General features: G+C 55.2%; 1 protein-coding gene across 4 annotated transcripts; it reads left to right on the top strand.

The window, feature by feature from the left end:
• Nucleotides 1-1,078: 1,078 nt before the first annotated feature.
• EGLN2 (egl-9 family hypoxia inducible factor 2) lies at nt 1,079-15,213 on the top strand. Of its 4 annotated transcripts, none has more exons than XM_072979997.2 (6): nt 1,079-1,693; nt 4,021-4,751; nt 10,221-10,340; nt 12,309-12,445; nt 13,329-13,396; nt 14,476-15,213. In XM_072979997.2, the coding sequence occupies exons 2-6, from the start codon at nt 4,185-4,187 to the stop codon at nt 14,532-14,534; spliced, it is 951 nt and encodes a 316-aa protein (XP_072836098.2). In that variant the 5' UTR covers nt 1,079-1,693; nt 4,021-4,184; the 3' UTR covers nt 14,535-15,213. The 4 variants fall into 4 exon arrangements, with proteins under 4 accessions (XP_072836098.2, XP_072836097.2, XP_078236008.1 ...); XM_072979996.2 differs by having other exon boundaries at nt 1,082-1,693; nt 14,473-15,213; XM_078379882.1 differs by lacking the exon at nt 1,079-1,693 and adding an exon at nt 1,720-2,435.
• Nucleotides 15,214-16,082: the final 869 nt, after the last annotated feature.

Raw genomic sequence — 16,082 nt, forward strand, 5'->3', positions numbered from 1 at the left:
GGGTTTCCATGGTGATGGGATGAGGGTGCCTGCCTCTCCGCACAGCATTCAGTTCGCCCTGTCATTAGCTGAGCTGTCGTCCGGAAGCATTAGCAACGACTGAAATCTGTGTGTCATCTTCCTGAACTCCTCTCTCCCCCCCCCCCACTTTTCTCCCAGTGCTGCCCCACCCACCCCGCTCCACGGGCTCTCCTGCGACTCTCATACTTTGCAGCCACCCTGGCTTGCCCTTCTGGGGCTGGGGGTTCAGGAAGGCTAAAAGGACAAATACCTCTCTAGGATGCGGGAAATAAAAGCACCAAAAACAGATGCAAAGCAGGGAGTCATCAAGGGAATACCTGCCTCCTTGTGGAAGGGCAGCAAAGAGGGGGCCAGCCTGGCCTCCAGTGGGAGGGAGTTCCAAAGTCTTGGAGCAGCCACAGAGAACGCCCCTCTCCCGAGTCCCACCAAGCGCACCTGTGGCAGGGCGGAGGGAGCATCGCTCGCCACACCAGACTGGCAGAGTCCCGTATCCTAAGTGGAGGACGGCCAGAGGGAGTCCAGCCTAGCCAGAATTTGGAGACGGGCAGGAGGCCCCTTGTATTCTCCAAGGTGCGGGACCCTCCGCCCCTTCCCCATCAATACAGGCCCTGCTGGGCCCAACTGGCTCCCTCTTAGGATGGGGCCTATTTGAGGGGCAGAGGCTGCAGCCTCCCCCTCCTCCCGGGCCAGGCTGTGCCCCTTTTGCCCCTTCCAAGCCGCCCGCTCTCTGCAGAGCCTTCGGCCCCTGGAAGCCCCCTCCCATGGGCCCACGTGCCGGCCACGGGGCATTCCTCCAGGGATCGGCCTGGGCTTGCTGACCAGGCATAATTCCCCTCGCTTCTGCTCGCCGGGGGGGGGGGGGGAGAGGGAGGGGCAGGGTGACAGAAGCGGACGCTGAGCCCACAGGACGCTTCTGGCCGCCGGCTGGCCCGCTGCCGTGACTCACCTCTGTGCCGTTGCTAGGCTCAGCAGCCTTCCCATTCGCCCTGTCACCCTGCAAGAAGCAGGACTGGAAACTTGGCTTTTCAAATTTAGAAAAAAAAAGCAGCGGCTGGCGCGATGCTGATGCTGCCTGGTTCCGCAGCCTGAAAGGGGAGGTCTGGTTCAAACCCCGCCCCCGCCGCGTACCCAGGATTGGACGGGGTTCAAAGGTGTGCTTTTAAAAAAGTTAAAAGGGGAGAGAAGAGGGAGATGCATCATCATAATCAGGCCAGCCCCGCTCCACCCGGAGAAGCCCTGTTTTAAATGCCCCCGAGCTGTCTGCATATGCTCGACAGCAGCTTAGCCGACGGCAGTCCTCCAGACAAATAACGAAGCCTGGGGCCGACGCCAAGGCCGCCCCTGGCCCCTTTAGCTGCCCTTCGCCTCCTGACAACTCCCCGCCGCACCGCTCTATTGTACTCTGCACGTGCTCAGAGACACGCCTACCCACCCACGCAGCCCGGCGCCCCTCGGAGCTCCTCTAGGTCGGGCAGCTGAGCCGAGGCGGGGGCGGCGCAAGAAGCAGGAGGAGGAAATCGAGCAAGGAGGCGGCGGCCGGGCAGCCGGTTGTTGTCGCCGGGCTCCTCCCCGCCCAGCCGGGATCGGGCTCCAGCCGGCCCCCCCCCCCGCGCGGAAGCCGCCGGAGCGCAGAGGCTGGTCGCCCGGGCGGACGGACGGACGATCCCCTCGGGTGAGTCCGGGCGGCGGGGACCAGAAGGGAGGGAGCGGGAGGCCCGGGCGCCGAGGCTGGCCGGGGGCGCACTGAGGACTAGCCCCTTGGGGCCGCCGCCTTGCTGCCCCGCGCGGAGGGGCGCGTCTCGGAACCGGCCGCGCCTTTCCCGCGACGCGCAGCCATTGTGTCCCGGGGCGGAGCCGGAGCCGGAGCCTGTGGACTCCCTTCTCGGCCCGCCGGAGAGCTGCCTTGGGCAGCGGGCGTGGACAGAGCCCTGCCCCGGGGAGGAGGGGGAGGGGGGGGTCCGCCGTCGGTCGGGAGCCGAAGGAGCCCGGCGGGCGAGTGCCAAGAGCCTTTCCCTGGCTGGGAGCAGCTGCGCCCGGCCAACTTCGGCAAGTGGCCCCGCTCCGCTCCGGGGGCTCCTCCGGCCATCGGCAGAGGCTCCGCGCGAACAGCCCGGGAGGCGATCCCGGAGCGGCCCCGAGGCTGCCTCCGGCGTCCTCTCTCCGGGCACCGAGCCTCTCCTTCTTCTTCGGGGGGGGGGGTCGGCCGGTCCGGACGGGAAGGCTCCTGCCCTCGGGGCTCGGCTCCCCGAGCTGCCCTGGGTGGCGGACCGCGGGCAGGCGCGGGGGGTCTCCCGCCGCTTCGTCCTCCTGCTCCCCTTTGCTTTCCCTTTCGGAAGAGCGGCGCTCCGGGAACCCGGAAGTGGGGAGCGCTTGCCTGCTGATTTCCCTGCCTCTTTGGGCTGCCAGGACTCGAGGTAGGACCAAAACATGGATTTGGAAAAGGAAAATACTGTAGAGATGTCTTTTGTTACCTCTCTCTCTCTCTCTCTCTCTCTCTGTGGCTCACACTTTTCTTTCCTCTACCGCTCTCCTTTCCTAGGGGTCCCTTCTGATGCTGCCCCCCCCCCAAGATGAGAGAGGCTGCATCTAGTGGCAGGGAGGACAGCCCAAATGCTCGAATCGATCCAGCAATGAATTCAGTTGGAAATGTGCTCATGGAAAGGGCCCCTTAGTTCAGTATTTAAGAAAAAAATAACAAAGCAAGTGACTTGGTAGGTAGTTCTCCCAGTGTCAGAGTCAGTTATGACGGGGCTGTTTTTCAGCCGGGTCTTCTCCAAAGGGCTGCTGTCCACTTCGGACGTTTTAGACCAGCCAGAACCCCGGGGGGGGGGGTTTGCTTTCCTTCTTTGGGTCCTGACGAAGCCAGAAAGCAGCTGAGGCGTCCAACGGTTTTCTTCTATCGGCGGTTGACTGGGGGGGGCGATGCAGTGTGATACTCTAGAGCAAGCAGAAGCAGAGAGTGGAGCTCCCCACTCGCACCCTGTCCAGCTGGGCCTGATCCTGGAGGCCAGAGACCACCCCCAAAGCTCGGTCAATGACCTGGACTACCAAAGTAGCTTTATAGCCTAGCCTTCCCTATATGGGAACTGTTGGGGACGGTGTGTGTGTGTGTGCGCGCACGTGAGCATTGGAAGACCAGAGCCACCTTCCTCTTCCAGAGAGGAGAAACAGTGAAGTGCTAAGTTGTACCAACCCTTTTATCACCTTGATAAGATAAGCTACTCTTTGAAAAATGGGTGACAGAGTTCAGGAGGTCACACACAATTTTCTTCAATGTTCAGAAGCTCCCACCCAAGCGGGTGATTTAGCATCGATGAAACAGCAGGCAGGTGGGTTATATATATAGCAATTTCCCAATCCAGGATGGCCATTTTGGGGAGAAAGTAAAGAGGAGGAGAGCCATTTATGCCACTTTGGTCTCAATGGGGGGGGGGAAGTGGGGTATATACATAAAGCACAACAAAGATATAGTATGGAATAAACAGTGATCCAGATTCCAGCAAGATGCAAAGTTATAATATGTGCATTCATGGTGCATATTAAAACTTTGGGTTTCATTTGGGAGCTACCTGTAAAAACTCAAAGGAGTGAAGCCATCATCATCTTGGAACGGCGGAGTCCAGGCCCTGTCAAGGAGGCACAAAGGGGGAATCGAACTCCCAACTTCTGGCCCTACACCCTAGAGACCTAAACCCCTAAGCTCTCCAGCAGTTCTTTTGGGTGGGGTTTTTCTCCTTCACTCTAGCAATGCTTTTCGTCTGATAAATTAGAAATCAATTTCTTACAAATGCTCTCCTATCAATGTAAATGTTCTTTTTTTGTTTGTTTGTTAAGAAGCTAAACCTTTCCCGTTACATTTATTTCTGGCACTGTGAGATAGTCCCATGGGCTGACGAGAACATTTCAATGGGAAGGGGCCCAATCCCTTTCCAGCTGTACATGGAGGGGCAGGCAGGACTCGGACAACTTTGTTCTAAAGCTCTGTTTTTCTCCTCCTAGGAAAAGGGGCCGCCTTGACTCGATTCCCGCAAGCTGCCCAGCTCTCATGGATCCCTGACTGAGTCGCTGCAGCACCTCCTCGGCTGCCCGTCCTGTTCTGACTGCTGCACAGGACACGGCCGCATCATGGCGCTGGCCCCTGCCGCGGGCCTCCAGGACATGACATGGAGAGGTCGGACCCAAGGGACCTCCCTGCGCTAGGCTACCCCTGCAAGAACATGGGTCGGGACGGACAGGGCAGGGAGAGCTGCCCCTTGGAGAGCGAGGGGGCAGCCGTCGGGGGCCTGCTGCTCTTGGCACTGAACGGGTGCCAGGAGACCAAGCGGCGCAGGCCGGAGAACGGAGACGCTGAGGGCGAAGGGGCATCCAAGCGCCCCCGGGGGGATCCGGCCCAACAACGCGTCCCTGTCAGCCGGCTGGCTCTGGACTACGTGGTGCCGTGCATGAGCCTCTACGGGATTTGCGTCAAAGACTCCTTTCTCGGGGAACCCCTGGGCGCCCGGATCTTGGCCGAGGTCGAGGCCCTCCACCACAGCGGGAAGTTCCAGGACGGGCAGCTGGTGAGCCAGAGGACGGTTCCTTCCCAGAGCATCCGCGGAGACCAGATCGCCTGGGTGGAGGGCCGAGAGCCCGGCTGCCAAGCCATTGGCGTCCTCGTGGCCCGCGTCGACGAGCTGATTGTGCACTGCACCGGAAAGCTGGGGGGTTACGACATTAACGGCAGAACCAAGGTGAGTCTGTCGGGGCCACAGGTGGGAGTCGAGACACCCAGGGGTCCGGAGCCTCTCCCGTTTGGGGCCTTTGCGCATGAAACCAAAAGGCATACGCGAGGGCCTCCTCTCTCTGCCGGCTATGAGGAGAGCATCGCTGGGTGAATAGGCTCCGGGCGTCAGCTCCTCGGTGGGAGAGTGTGCCTTCGCCCGTGGTTTTGAGCCCCAGCCCCCGGTCTTGAGAAAAAGAAGGTGCAAACAGTGATGCAAATATCGCTCTCTTTTTGTTGAGGCAGCGAGGTGACGTTTGCCGCAAGAGGAGGTGTGTGTGTGTGTGTGTGTGTGTGTGTGTGTGTGTGTGTGTGTGTGTGTGTGTGTGTGTGTGTGTGTGTGTGTGTGTGTGTGTGTACGTTCTCTTGCTAAAGCGGAAGCCCGTTTGTGGACTGGTGGTGCTCCTTCATGCTCAAAGCCATCACCAGCTTATCTTCCACATCCACCAAGATTACTGCTTCCTTTTCTTGTGTCTCGGTGTTTTGGGAGACCATCCCTATTCCACGTGGCCTGTTTCCCTCCGGTGGGAGTCAGCTTTGGAGCGCCCTGGATTCCTCTTTCCCCACCCTGAAAAGGAGCCATGTGAGAAGCGGGGGGCCCTTTCTCCACTTCTCCCCACCCCTGAGGCCTTTGGGAAGGGGAAAGGCAGGAGCGGCCGCCTTTTGCCCCCTTGGGCGTTGAGACGGACAGACTTTAAAAGGGCCAGGGGAAACGGCGCTCCTGTCAAGCCTCTCAGATGAGGAGGGAGAGCCTCACGGTCTCTCCTCCGCCAGTGCTGACTTCTGCCCAGGGAGAAAAAGGCGCTGGGTGGACGTCTGGTGACCCCTGGCATTGGTGTGGGGCCTGAGTCCTGGCCTGTTTCCTTTAAGCCAGGCGGTGTCTTTGGGTTTCTGCTCCAGAGGTGGGAGCGGGAGAGAAAGACAGCCTGCACTCGGTGGTCCCTCTTGTCCGGGAGAGCGTCTGCATCTCTGGTTGGTGGGGGTGTCCCCTCCTGGTTCCTCCGGGGGAGATGCATGCATTCCCTTTTCCCCCCGTCTCTGTGTGGGCTAATTTCCGCTTTTCCAGGAAGAGCAGCAGCAGGCTGGGCAGGAGGAGGAGGAGGAGGAGGAGGAGGAGGAGAGCAGCTGTTGCATAACGAGGGTGAGGATGTATGAGGAGGGGGCCCAGCCCACCTCCCTTTCCCTCTGCCTTGGTGGCGCTGGTGCTGGGGAGCAGGGTGGCCAGTGGGGCCCCTGTGGGAGGACACCGTGGGAGCACCCACTTCCTTTTGTGCATCTCTAGAGAGAGGCAGGAGAGTGTCTTGGAGGGACCGTGGGGGGTGTGTGTGTCTCTTTGGGCTGGTAAAGCTCCCATTACCAGGAATCAGTGGCTTTAGTTTGGAATCCATGAGAGCTCAGAGTGAAAGAAGTCTGTAGGGTGCCACAAGCTTTCTGTTCTCACTTGTGCGTGACTGATGTTCTAGGCCAGTGGTTCCCAGATGTTCTTGGCCTGCAGAAATCCAGAAATCCAGGCCAGCCTGGCTAGTGTTGAAAGGCTTCTGGGAGTTTTACCTCTGGGGACCCAAGATGGTCCACCCCTGTTCTGATGCTTCTCAGGCTTCCTTGTGTCACCTCTTCTCCTTTCCTAGATGGACTGGATCTGGGGCGCTTGATGGTAGGGAGGGGCCACTAGCTGTCCCTCCTGCTGCCACGACCTTGCTTTCATGCCAGCCCACATTCTCCCCATGGGGGTAGAAACCCATCATGATCCCGGCTCTTTGTGAGCAGGTAGGGGCAGTATTTGGAGGTGCTCTTGAAGGATGATTCAAACACCGAAGTGGCGAGTCCCCACCCGCCGGTTCCTTCAGCGGGCTTCCCTCTGGTGAAGTCCTTGCCCTTCGGTTGAGGCCCTCCAGGGAGCTGGGGGAGCTTTCTTTCTCCCTCCTTTGCTATTGCCAAGCAGAGGGCGGGAACCGGGGCACAAGACCTGCCTGTTGGTACAGGCCAGGGGGAGGAGGAGGAGGAGGAAGGTGATGAGGAAGATGATGATGAGGCTCACTCTGCAGCTACCTTCCCAGGACAGGAGCAATCTGGGGTTGCTGGCTGTTTTCCTGGAAGACATGGGCTGTCTTGGGTTCTTCCTCGAATTCCCCCTCCAGCCTTCCTTCCTTCCAAGAAGGGTTGCAAGACAAGCAGGTCCTTTGGGTGGGCTGTGTGTAGGTGAGGAGAAGGGTGGGGGGCGAGCAGAATCCGAAGGGTCCTTTACTGGGGATTTTGAGGGAATAAAGCTGTAGAAACACCCCCGTCCCCCCCCCCCCAAATCCTGTCCTCTCGTTTCCCAGCGGAAGGAGTGTCCCCGTGTGAGAGAGCATGTGGGACCCATCCCACCCCATCCCGGGTTCCCCCTTTGCTGTGCGACGGCCTTGGCCTCGTGCCTCAGGATCAGACCAAAAGCCCGTCAGGCGCTCAGGCCCTTTTGCCCTCAGATCCCCCTCAGCTGGGGGGGGGGGGGGAAACAGCTGCGGTGTGATGGGAACCGAATGTTCACCTGGCGCTGGGCGGACACTGGGGGCCTCCCCCTGGAAGCAAACAACAAGCAGGAGAGGCAGAATGTTGTGGCATCTTAAAGGCGAGCAAATGTGGTCTGGCAGCAGCGTTTATGGGCCACGGCCAACGTCGGCCGTGTGCTCTTGGCCCCTCCGAGGAAGCTGTCCCTGGGAATGTCTTTGCTCCAGCCACCCTGTTTGCCTTGAGAAGGGAGGCGCCGGATGCCTTGCTTTTTGCTACCATGCGCGCCACGGCTGCCCGTCTTGGTCCCTGGAGGGAGGTCTCCTTCACCATAGATGCCCTTCACACCTTCGGGAGGATTTCTCACAGAGGAAGAAACACCCGGGTTCTTATCTCTGGCCCGGGAACTTTATCTTGGTTAAGCTTAATCGGAGAGGGGAGGGCTTGGAGCTAGCGAAGGCTAACTTGACGCTGGAATCCTCTTCTTGACTCTGACTACAGAGCGAGGCCTGGGGCTTCGGAACTAGGGGCTTCTCTCTTCCCCCCCCCCCCGCATCACCTCTTGGCTCAGCAGGATGGGAAGTCACTGGACTCTTGTCTCCCCAGGGAGGAATTTCCGGGTGACCTTGACAGAGCTCTCCCCTTGGCCGGAGCGATTGCCTGGAACAGACAAAGGACAAACCCAAACCCACCCCCCAAACCCCAAGCTGCCCAAGTTTGTGGAAAATAAAAAGAAGAAAAAGGAGCTCTATTTTACTGCAGAATTGCTTGGTTTGCAAAAGCCCCCAATTACAGATAGGCGGGGTATAAATGGAATAAATAAAATAAATAAATAAAATACTTGAGAGCAGAGATTACGTCTGCCTTATTTAAGCAGCTCTGGGGGAGCTGTTAATGAACAGCCGGGCTTGTGGTGTGTGTGTGCGTGTGTGCGCGCGCACGCAGGCATTTGTGTGGCTAACTTCTCCAAGGGAAAAGGTCACTATAGAGGCAGTTTGTATAGCTTTCGGAACGTGGAGGGAAAGGCCCCTGTTGTCCGGCTGGAGGGGAGAAAACTCAGCCCGGCCTTAACCCAAGTCCTTCTAGGCAGGGACCTCCATCTAAATCTTGCAGAAGGGGGGGAATTAGGAAGGGCTCCTTCACTCCCTGTTAAGTCCAGGGTTGCTGCCGTTGCCTCCCCATTTCTTAGCAGGGGGTCTCTCTGTCCCCCCCCCCCGTTTGACAGCCATCCCCAGATCTTGCCTGTGGATTCCCCTTCCCCTGCCTCTGATACTCTTGGCCCTGCTGTGACCTGGAGTGGAGGGAATGAAGAGAGAGAGAGAGAGAGAGAAAGAAAAAAAGAAAGAGAGAGAGAGAAAGAGAGAGAGAGAGAGAAGGGGATAGTCAGAGCAGGCAGGGGTGCTGGGGGCCGGTCCTCCCCCTCTTCCCAGCTCTTCCATGAGCTCCTTTGCGCCTCCGCTATCATTATTCGGAGCCCTTGAATGGAACAGTGCTGTGCTCAGCTCCAGGCTGGCGCTGTCCTCAGGTGACCCCGAAGGCTGCTCCCACGTGGGCTCCGCAGCCGCCTGCTTCGGCCAGGGAGGGCGAGGGACTCCTACGTCATGGGGACTTAATGTCCTTGGTGCTCCCAGGAACAGCGGGAACAGGACGCACCAGCCTTTCCCCGGGAGGGTGGGTGACAGCCTCCTCCCCCCCCCCAAGGAGATTTTGGCAGGTGGGAAAGGCTGGACCGCACCCGGCAGGCAGCTGCTTTAGACATTTCCACTTGCATTTTTTTTTTTTTGGGGGGGGGGGAGAGGGATTGAAGGAAGAGAACCTTGCCTGGATCTGGCCCTTCTCTCTACCTCTCTCACGGACCTGCAACTTCTCAGGAACCCCTGCTCTCTTTCTCAAACCCACTGCTCCTCAGTTTTCTTTGGGGCTTTTAAAAAAAATCCTGTGTCTCAGTGTTCCTAGCCTTGGGAAGAAGCAAAGGATCTTTGCATCTCAGCCATTTGACTGGGTTGGCTTGGATCACATGAGAGCAGGCGGCTGGGGTTGATGGTTGCGGTCTAAAGCTACCAGAGAGTCCCTTGGCCAGCCAGAAAAATGTCTGGGAATTGTACTTCAAAAAGTAGCCTTTTTTTCCATGCTCTTGTGCAAGGTCCTACTGAAGGTTTTTTCTTCCTCGTCTTGTTGCGCAGGGTAGCTGCTCTGCACCCTTTCATCAACAGAGCATTTGCCCCCACTTTGCTTTCTGTCTGTTTGCTGAATATTTGGGGGAGATATAGGGTGGAGAATCCATCTGTCGCTATGTGAAGACTCCTTGGGATTTTAAAGACTTGACCTTCGAAGTTGTGGTCTGTGTTAATGCTAGTGCACGTAAAGGCAAAAGGCATGGGTTCCCAAGAGCGTATGCAGAGTGCTTTCTTTCTACAGCTTATTAAGGGCCATCTGCATAAAGTCTCAACAGCATTTTCTTGTGACATCTGTGAAGTCCCTGAACTTTCCTGGGTGTTCTGCTCCCGGTTTCTCTCTCCCTCCCCCCACCCGACACTGTCACTCCTCTGTTGCATGCATGTGACTTGCATTTCTTGCACCTGCTACAGATCAGCTGGCTGGATTCTTCCCTGGGCCTTGAAGTGGGGAGGGGGTGGCTGGGGGGCCAGCCTGGTAAATCCCCTTCTATGAAAGCTTTGAGTCTGTTTCCCCACAAGCTCTTCTCCACCCTTTGTGGCTTAAAAGGGCATGAGGAGAAATAAAGGAAGACTCAATCGGGCCCCGTTTGTGCTGCCTGGTTACCTAGAAGAGATTTCTTCTTGCCAAAGGTGAGCAGGGAATATCTCCCTGGTAGAGGCAACATGGGATGATGGCTGCTGGAGCTGAGCCAGGGAGGGATCGGCCGATCTGTGAGCTGTTTGGTCCTGTCCCTGTCAATGAACCCCCCCTCCTCTTTCATCCCCTTCCCCTCTAGGCCATGGTGTCCTGTTATCCTGGCAGTGGCATGGGTTATGTGCGGCATGTGGACAACCCTCACGGAGATGGACGCTGTGTCACGTGCATTTATTACCTAAACCGGCAGTGGGATAGCAAGGTAGGTGTGGGGGGGGGGTGAGAGGGAGGGAAAGGGGAGGCCCTCCACCCCACACCCCTGCTCTTATGCATGACACACGTCCTCTCCCCCTGTGGCGCACCCCTCCTTTCCTACCACGCTCCCTGTTCTGCCCCTTCCTGCCCTCTAGCAGATGAGACTCTGCTTAGCGTTCTGGGGTTCTGTGGGCAAATCTGGAAAGGTCGGTTCTCAGGGTGGGGTACAGAAGAAGGAATGCCAGGTGAGCAAACCGAAGGGCAGAGCCCAGCTGTCAACCTCTGGGAGGTGGGAAGTAGTAGGTAAAGTCTGTCTGCCCCTGAGCATTTGTGGAGTGCCTCACCTCCCAGTTGACGGATTAATGACAACAATCCCACTCAAATTTTGGGTGCAAATGCATGGCATAAACACAGGCTGTGGGACCCCCTTGGTCTTTCCCCATTGCTTTTGGTGTACCGGCTGCACAGACGTCTCCTAAGTAGCAGACAATGGCATCTTCATCACATTTGTTTGGCTGCAACTCTTCTTCACCCAAGCTGTGCTTACAGTAACCTCTGAAAAGGAACATAGTTACAAAGCAGAAAAGTTACATCATTCTAAGGCAAAAATGTTTCCAGGTAGTTGCTGGTTTTAAATAAACATAAGCGGAACATCTTACAGGAGAGAAACTTCAAAGATTCAATGATCCCCAGATAATTCTCCTTACTGCCTCCAGCTCAGTGGTGACTGGTAAGAAAGGCTCCCCTGAGTTCGGGCAGGATTCTCTCCTGCCTCTCTCTGGAGATGTTGCTGCCAGGATTAGACCCAGGATGCGATGTGTGCAAAGCAGCAGCTGTACAACCAGTGCTTTATCCACTCCAGCACAGATATCGAGGAAGATGGGGGTATTTTGTGCACCCTGTTTTTTTAGTTTTACCCAAATTGGAGTTTTCTAGTCCAGTTCTTTCCCTTTCAAAGCGGCCAGCCAGATACCTCTGAGAGGTTCCCAGCAGGGAATCCGAGCAGTAGCATTTTCTTTCTGCAGTTGAAGAAACTCACCCCATCACCACCGGGGCTCACACGGTAGACTGCCCCTTGTTCTGGAGGCTCTCTAGGCCATGATCACAATGAGCAGCATTTTTCTGCTTGTATCCATTTCAGTTGGCACATTTTTATCCTCCGCCTCCCAGGGTCCCATCTTGTGAGAGGATGAAGGGGTGGAATCAGATGAATGCACATTTAAAAAATCATAGCCGACAAAGGACCGTCCTCCCCTGGGAGCTATTTCAGGGCACCTTGAGGTCATCCAAGCTGGGGGTGGACCCCTCCCCTGCAGGCAGTAGGTTTCACGCATTGTCCTTCAGAACATGCCTCTTAGGCAGCTAAGCAGCAGAGATCTGTTGCTGCTTTAATTTCTCTCCTCAAAAGTCTGAGTTATTTCTTGCAGCAGCTCCACATGGCAGATCGGGGGGTGAGGTGGGTTTGCAGGATGCAGCCCCAGGGGTCTTGTTGTCTCCTCTGCTTCTGCTGAGAAGGAGGGAATGAGGCTGCCCTCACCCCAAGGGAACTGCATAGGTTTCATTTTGTGTTTCTGGCTACTGGCATCACCCTAATCTGGAAGCCAAGCTTCTGCCCTGGAACAGAGTCTGGAAGAGACAGTTCGGTCCCTCCTGCCTAGCCATGCGGCGCACCCACTGGGCAGCTCCACGGGGCACCACCGCTTGGGCAGTGTTTCTGCTTGATTGAGGGGGGGGGCAGAGGACAGCGCTTCTTCCTTTCCAAACACCTCTTGCAGTAGGACTTGGTTTCCCCCCCACCTCTGGGCCTGTCCTTTCCCCTTACTGCTGGTTTTCTTCTTTCAAAAGCAGTCAGATCCACCATTGCATAGCTTAAGGAGACGTCCTTGTGGGTCAGGCGGGGTGGTCTGGTTGCTGCCCCTCCCCTTTCTTAATTAGCCAGTCTGCAAACGGCCGCCCCCTTTCCTCTTCCGACCAGGTCCATGGCGGCATCCTGCAGATCTACCCAGAGGGGCGTCCGGTTGTGGCCAACATTGAGCCCATCTTTGACCGCCTCCTTATCTTCTGGTCTGACCGGCGAAACCCCCATGAAGTGAAGCCAGCCTATGCTACAAGGTAAAGTTGTGAGGGGTGGCGGCGGTGGCGTAATGCGCTGCGTGTGTTTGGGCAAAAGGAGCCAGCTTCTTAAGCATCCTCTCTCATTTGGGAAAGAAGTGGAAGACGGAGCTTGAAACTCACTAGCAAATAGCAAAGTTGCAAGCAATGAAACTGGTAGTTACAAAGTTACTTTTTAGACTTAATCAATAATACCTAAGCTACTTAGCTCCAAGAAGTAACACTTAAATTACTTGGGTACATTTACTTTTAGAAAGTTACTTTTAGGTAGTTATTTTAAAAGGGCATTCTAAGTTCTTTTTAGATTCCTATCTTTACATGAATTTTTCAGCTTTTGTGCCATCCTCTTATAAGTGGCAAAGGAAGTGCTTTTTGAGTGTCTTTTTTTTTTTTTTTTGTATTTTCAATAATATTTCTAAAGTGCAGTATTAGAATTGATCACTAGGGGGAGCCAGAAAGCTCTTTCCCTGGATTATTCCCAGCCTGTTGCTAATGATCGACATTCCTTGCCTTCTTGAATGTCTTTTGATGCCTGAGAAGGGTATTCGAGACGACCCCCTGCCGCTTATCATAGGGCTCAAAATCTGTTAGTGTTACTTGTGCACAAGCCCTCGTGAACTGACCAGGGAACTGCAGAGGAGCCGTATTAGTGGCGCCTGGCTAGTCCCTACTGGGGCTGTTTGCCTGTGCACTTCAGATCAGCTAGCACAGGAGAAATCCCGCTCAGGTCACGTACTGTGCTGGCCGGACTGGTCTGCCCATCCCTGTCTTCCATGATTACTTCCCCCTGTCTGTTGCCCCAGGCTCTTCCGACTCAGATGTTATCACCCAAATCCACAAGAGCCCATTGACTGACTTGTCTTCATGCTTCTGTCTTTCTCAGGTATGCCATCACGGTCTGGTATTTTGATGCCAAGGAGCGGGCAAGAGCGAAAGAGAAACGCCAGCTGGGTAAGTGGAAGCGCTCTCTCTCTCTGTGCGTGTGCATGCACATGCATGCACATGAGCGCGCAGGGACTCACTGGGGGTTCAAGGCCTCAAGGCTTTAGCAGCTGAGCTCTGTTTTGCTAATACCAGCAAAAAGGTGGACAGCCTGGGACCATGTGATCCCCACGAGAACAAAAACCAAGAACAGATAAGGAGTCTGGAATTTGCCTGAATATTGATGGGTTCTGCTTCGGCTGTGGTTGGCCAGGGAAAGTTTGCAGTGGATGGTTTGATGAAAACACCAGGCCAGCTTGCCCACAGGGTGAAACAGGCCAGTTCCACGCTGGGCTTAATGGGGATGCTGCTAAGATCACGCGGACCTCAATCCTGCTTGTGTCTGTTGCCCTCCTGTTTTTGGCCTCGGGCAAGGAGTTGTTGGCTGCTGCCTTTTCACGTTGCTTTCCACAGGGTGATTTCCATCTTGCACCTGCCCGAAGCGGAGATGGCGTAGGTCACTTGATCCTCTACATCTTTGGAGGCTGTGCCTCTTGGCAGTCAGATGAGTTATTCTGAATAAATACATCCAGTTCTGTTCAGGCAGTAAAGGAATATATGGTGTTTTTTTTTTAAAAAAAAATGTAAAACTTTAATTGGTGTGGATGAGGAATAAAGCTTCCCTGAAAAAGGAAAGCTTTGACTTTCCAGGTACCTTTTGAGTTTCAGCATCTCTCTTGTTTTCATCCCAAGCTCTGTAGGCGAGCCCCCACTTCAGATGACCTGCTGATCAGCCCCCAAATGCCCTCTTCACTTCGGTCGGTCCCAGCGGAAAGCAAACCAACATCTTTTTGATTCCCTGCCAAGCACGTTTTTATCTCCCTTTCTTTCCATTCCATGGGCTACCACCCGGCCTCCAAACATGCTTTCTGTGTCTAGTCTTCCCAAGTGGGATTGGGTTGGGGGAGAAGGACTTCTGAGCATGTGCAGAGAGCACATCCTTTCTTCCCAGGTTTCCCACACGTGCAGGGTTGGGAATTCCTGGTTGAGAGGCCTGCCTTCCACGACTTACCACTTGGGTTGTGTTGTTTTCTCTCCCTCCCCAGCAGCTGCTCAGAAGGAAGGGGGTCCCTCTCCAGAAACCCCAACCTCGAACAGCCCCACTTGAGACAGCGGGATCTCGCCGCGGAGACGTGGGAGCCAAAAACCTTTCCCTTTCTTTGGCCATTTCAAGCCGCCCGCTGCCGCTGCTGCCATTGTTGCTGCTGCCGCTGCCGCCACCGTTGCCGCCGCCTGGGTCTGCTGCTGCTCCCCCCCCCACTGGCCCGGGCCAGATGCAGCGGAAAGGGAAGGACGGTCCTGTGCGGTCACCCAGCCCAGGAGGAGGAGGAGGAGGAGAATGGGTTGTAGAGCGAGGGCAGGGGTGGGCTGAGAAGGAATCCTGCACCCTTGTGTGCGTGTGTGTGTGTGTGTGTGTGTGTGTGTGTGTGAGAGAGAGAGAGAGAGAGAGAGAGATCAACATAGGGACAGCCCATGGGTTTTAGGGTCCCTTGTTGCATTCCTTCATCTAAGCCAAGAGTTCCCCAAACCTAAGGAGGGGGGTTGCTCTCCACCTCCCGGGGGGGTGTTTGCTGTCCCCCCCCCCCCCGGTGCCTGTTTGGTCCTGCTGCTCATTTTAATCCACCTTTGAATCTCCAAAGAGCAGGGAAACCTGGGAGGGAGCAGAGAGAGAAAAATTAAAAGATTGCGACTGGGGTGGTGGTGGTGGTGGGGAAATGGAGAGCGAATGAAAGCCAGCTCTTGTACTGACTCTGAGATGGGACGGAATAAACATTACCTCATGAAAAGTAGCCTCGGGCTCTCCGTTGGGGGAAGGAGTCCGGGAAGGAAGAATGAGAATCATAGAATCAGGAAGGTCCTCTTTGCAGATTTGGTATCTCTAGGTGCCTAGGGGGCATTTTATAGGGATTTTAAGGTAAAAAAAATGAATTGATGAATTGATTTGCCAGGGGAAAAAAATCATAAATTCATAATTCATGAGTCAAATCACAGATCAAATTGAATTGCCTATTTTCTGATTTCTACCCTTCTCTGATACGGGCTGAAGAAGATGCACTGAGAGAAATGGCCACAAGGTGGTGGCATCGAGCCGTCTTGGGAGGGCGTCCCTTGGACAGTTTGGACTAGGGTTTCTTAAAAGGAAAGAAGGAGGGAATCACATCTGGGTTTGGTTTCTTCCCTCTCTGACGTCTGGCCTGGGCTTCATTTTTTTTTCCTTTTCTTTTTTTGGTGGATGAGTGCATGGGAATTAGTCACAAGCAAGTGGTCCGAGAAATGCAGACCACAATTGAAAGTGTGAAGCTTGTTGGAAAACATAAAAGGACTTGGACTTTGGTTGAATAAATAGTAGGACCATTAATTAGTTAACTGTTTGCCGTCAAGTCAGTTTCAATTTGTGGCAATCCTCATCAGCGGGTTTCTAGGTACAGGCTATGAAAGCCAGAATCGCTACGGACCGGGGCAGTGTCCTAGAAATAAAAAAGGCAATACACTGCAAAAAGTTAACAACTGACTTTAGAATGTACAATGTGCAACATTATGTATTCTCAGATCTATATATATGGTCTGGAACTGTGAACGTAGAAGCCTTCAACAGGTGTGTGCATCACAAGACATTCAGAATTTCCTCTTATCAAGAAGTGATCAGCAAAGAAAA

The sequence above is a fragment of the Pogona vitticeps genome, chromosome 9, assembly GCF_051106095.1.
Source record: "Pogona vitticeps strain Pit_001003342236 chromosome 9, PviZW2.1, whole genome shotgun sequence".
NCBI lineage: Eukaryota > Metazoa > Chordata > Lepidosauria > Squamata > Agamidae > Pogona > Pogona vitticeps.

Excerpts from the sequence above, each read along its gene's own strand:
- EGLN2 (XM_072979996.2), top strand. The coding sequence starts at position 4,185 with ATGGAGAGGTCGGACCCAAGGGACCTCCCTGCGCTAGGCTACCCCTGC. Across the intron at positions 4,752-10,220 it reads ACATTAACGGCAGAACCAAG|GCCATGGTGTCCTGTTATCC; the intron begins GTGAGTCTGTCG and ends CTTCCCCTCTAG. Across the intron at positions 10,341-12,308 it reads ACCGGCAGTGGGATAGCAAG|GTCCATGGCGGCATCCTGCA; the intron begins GTAGGTGTGGGG and ends TCTTCCGACCAG.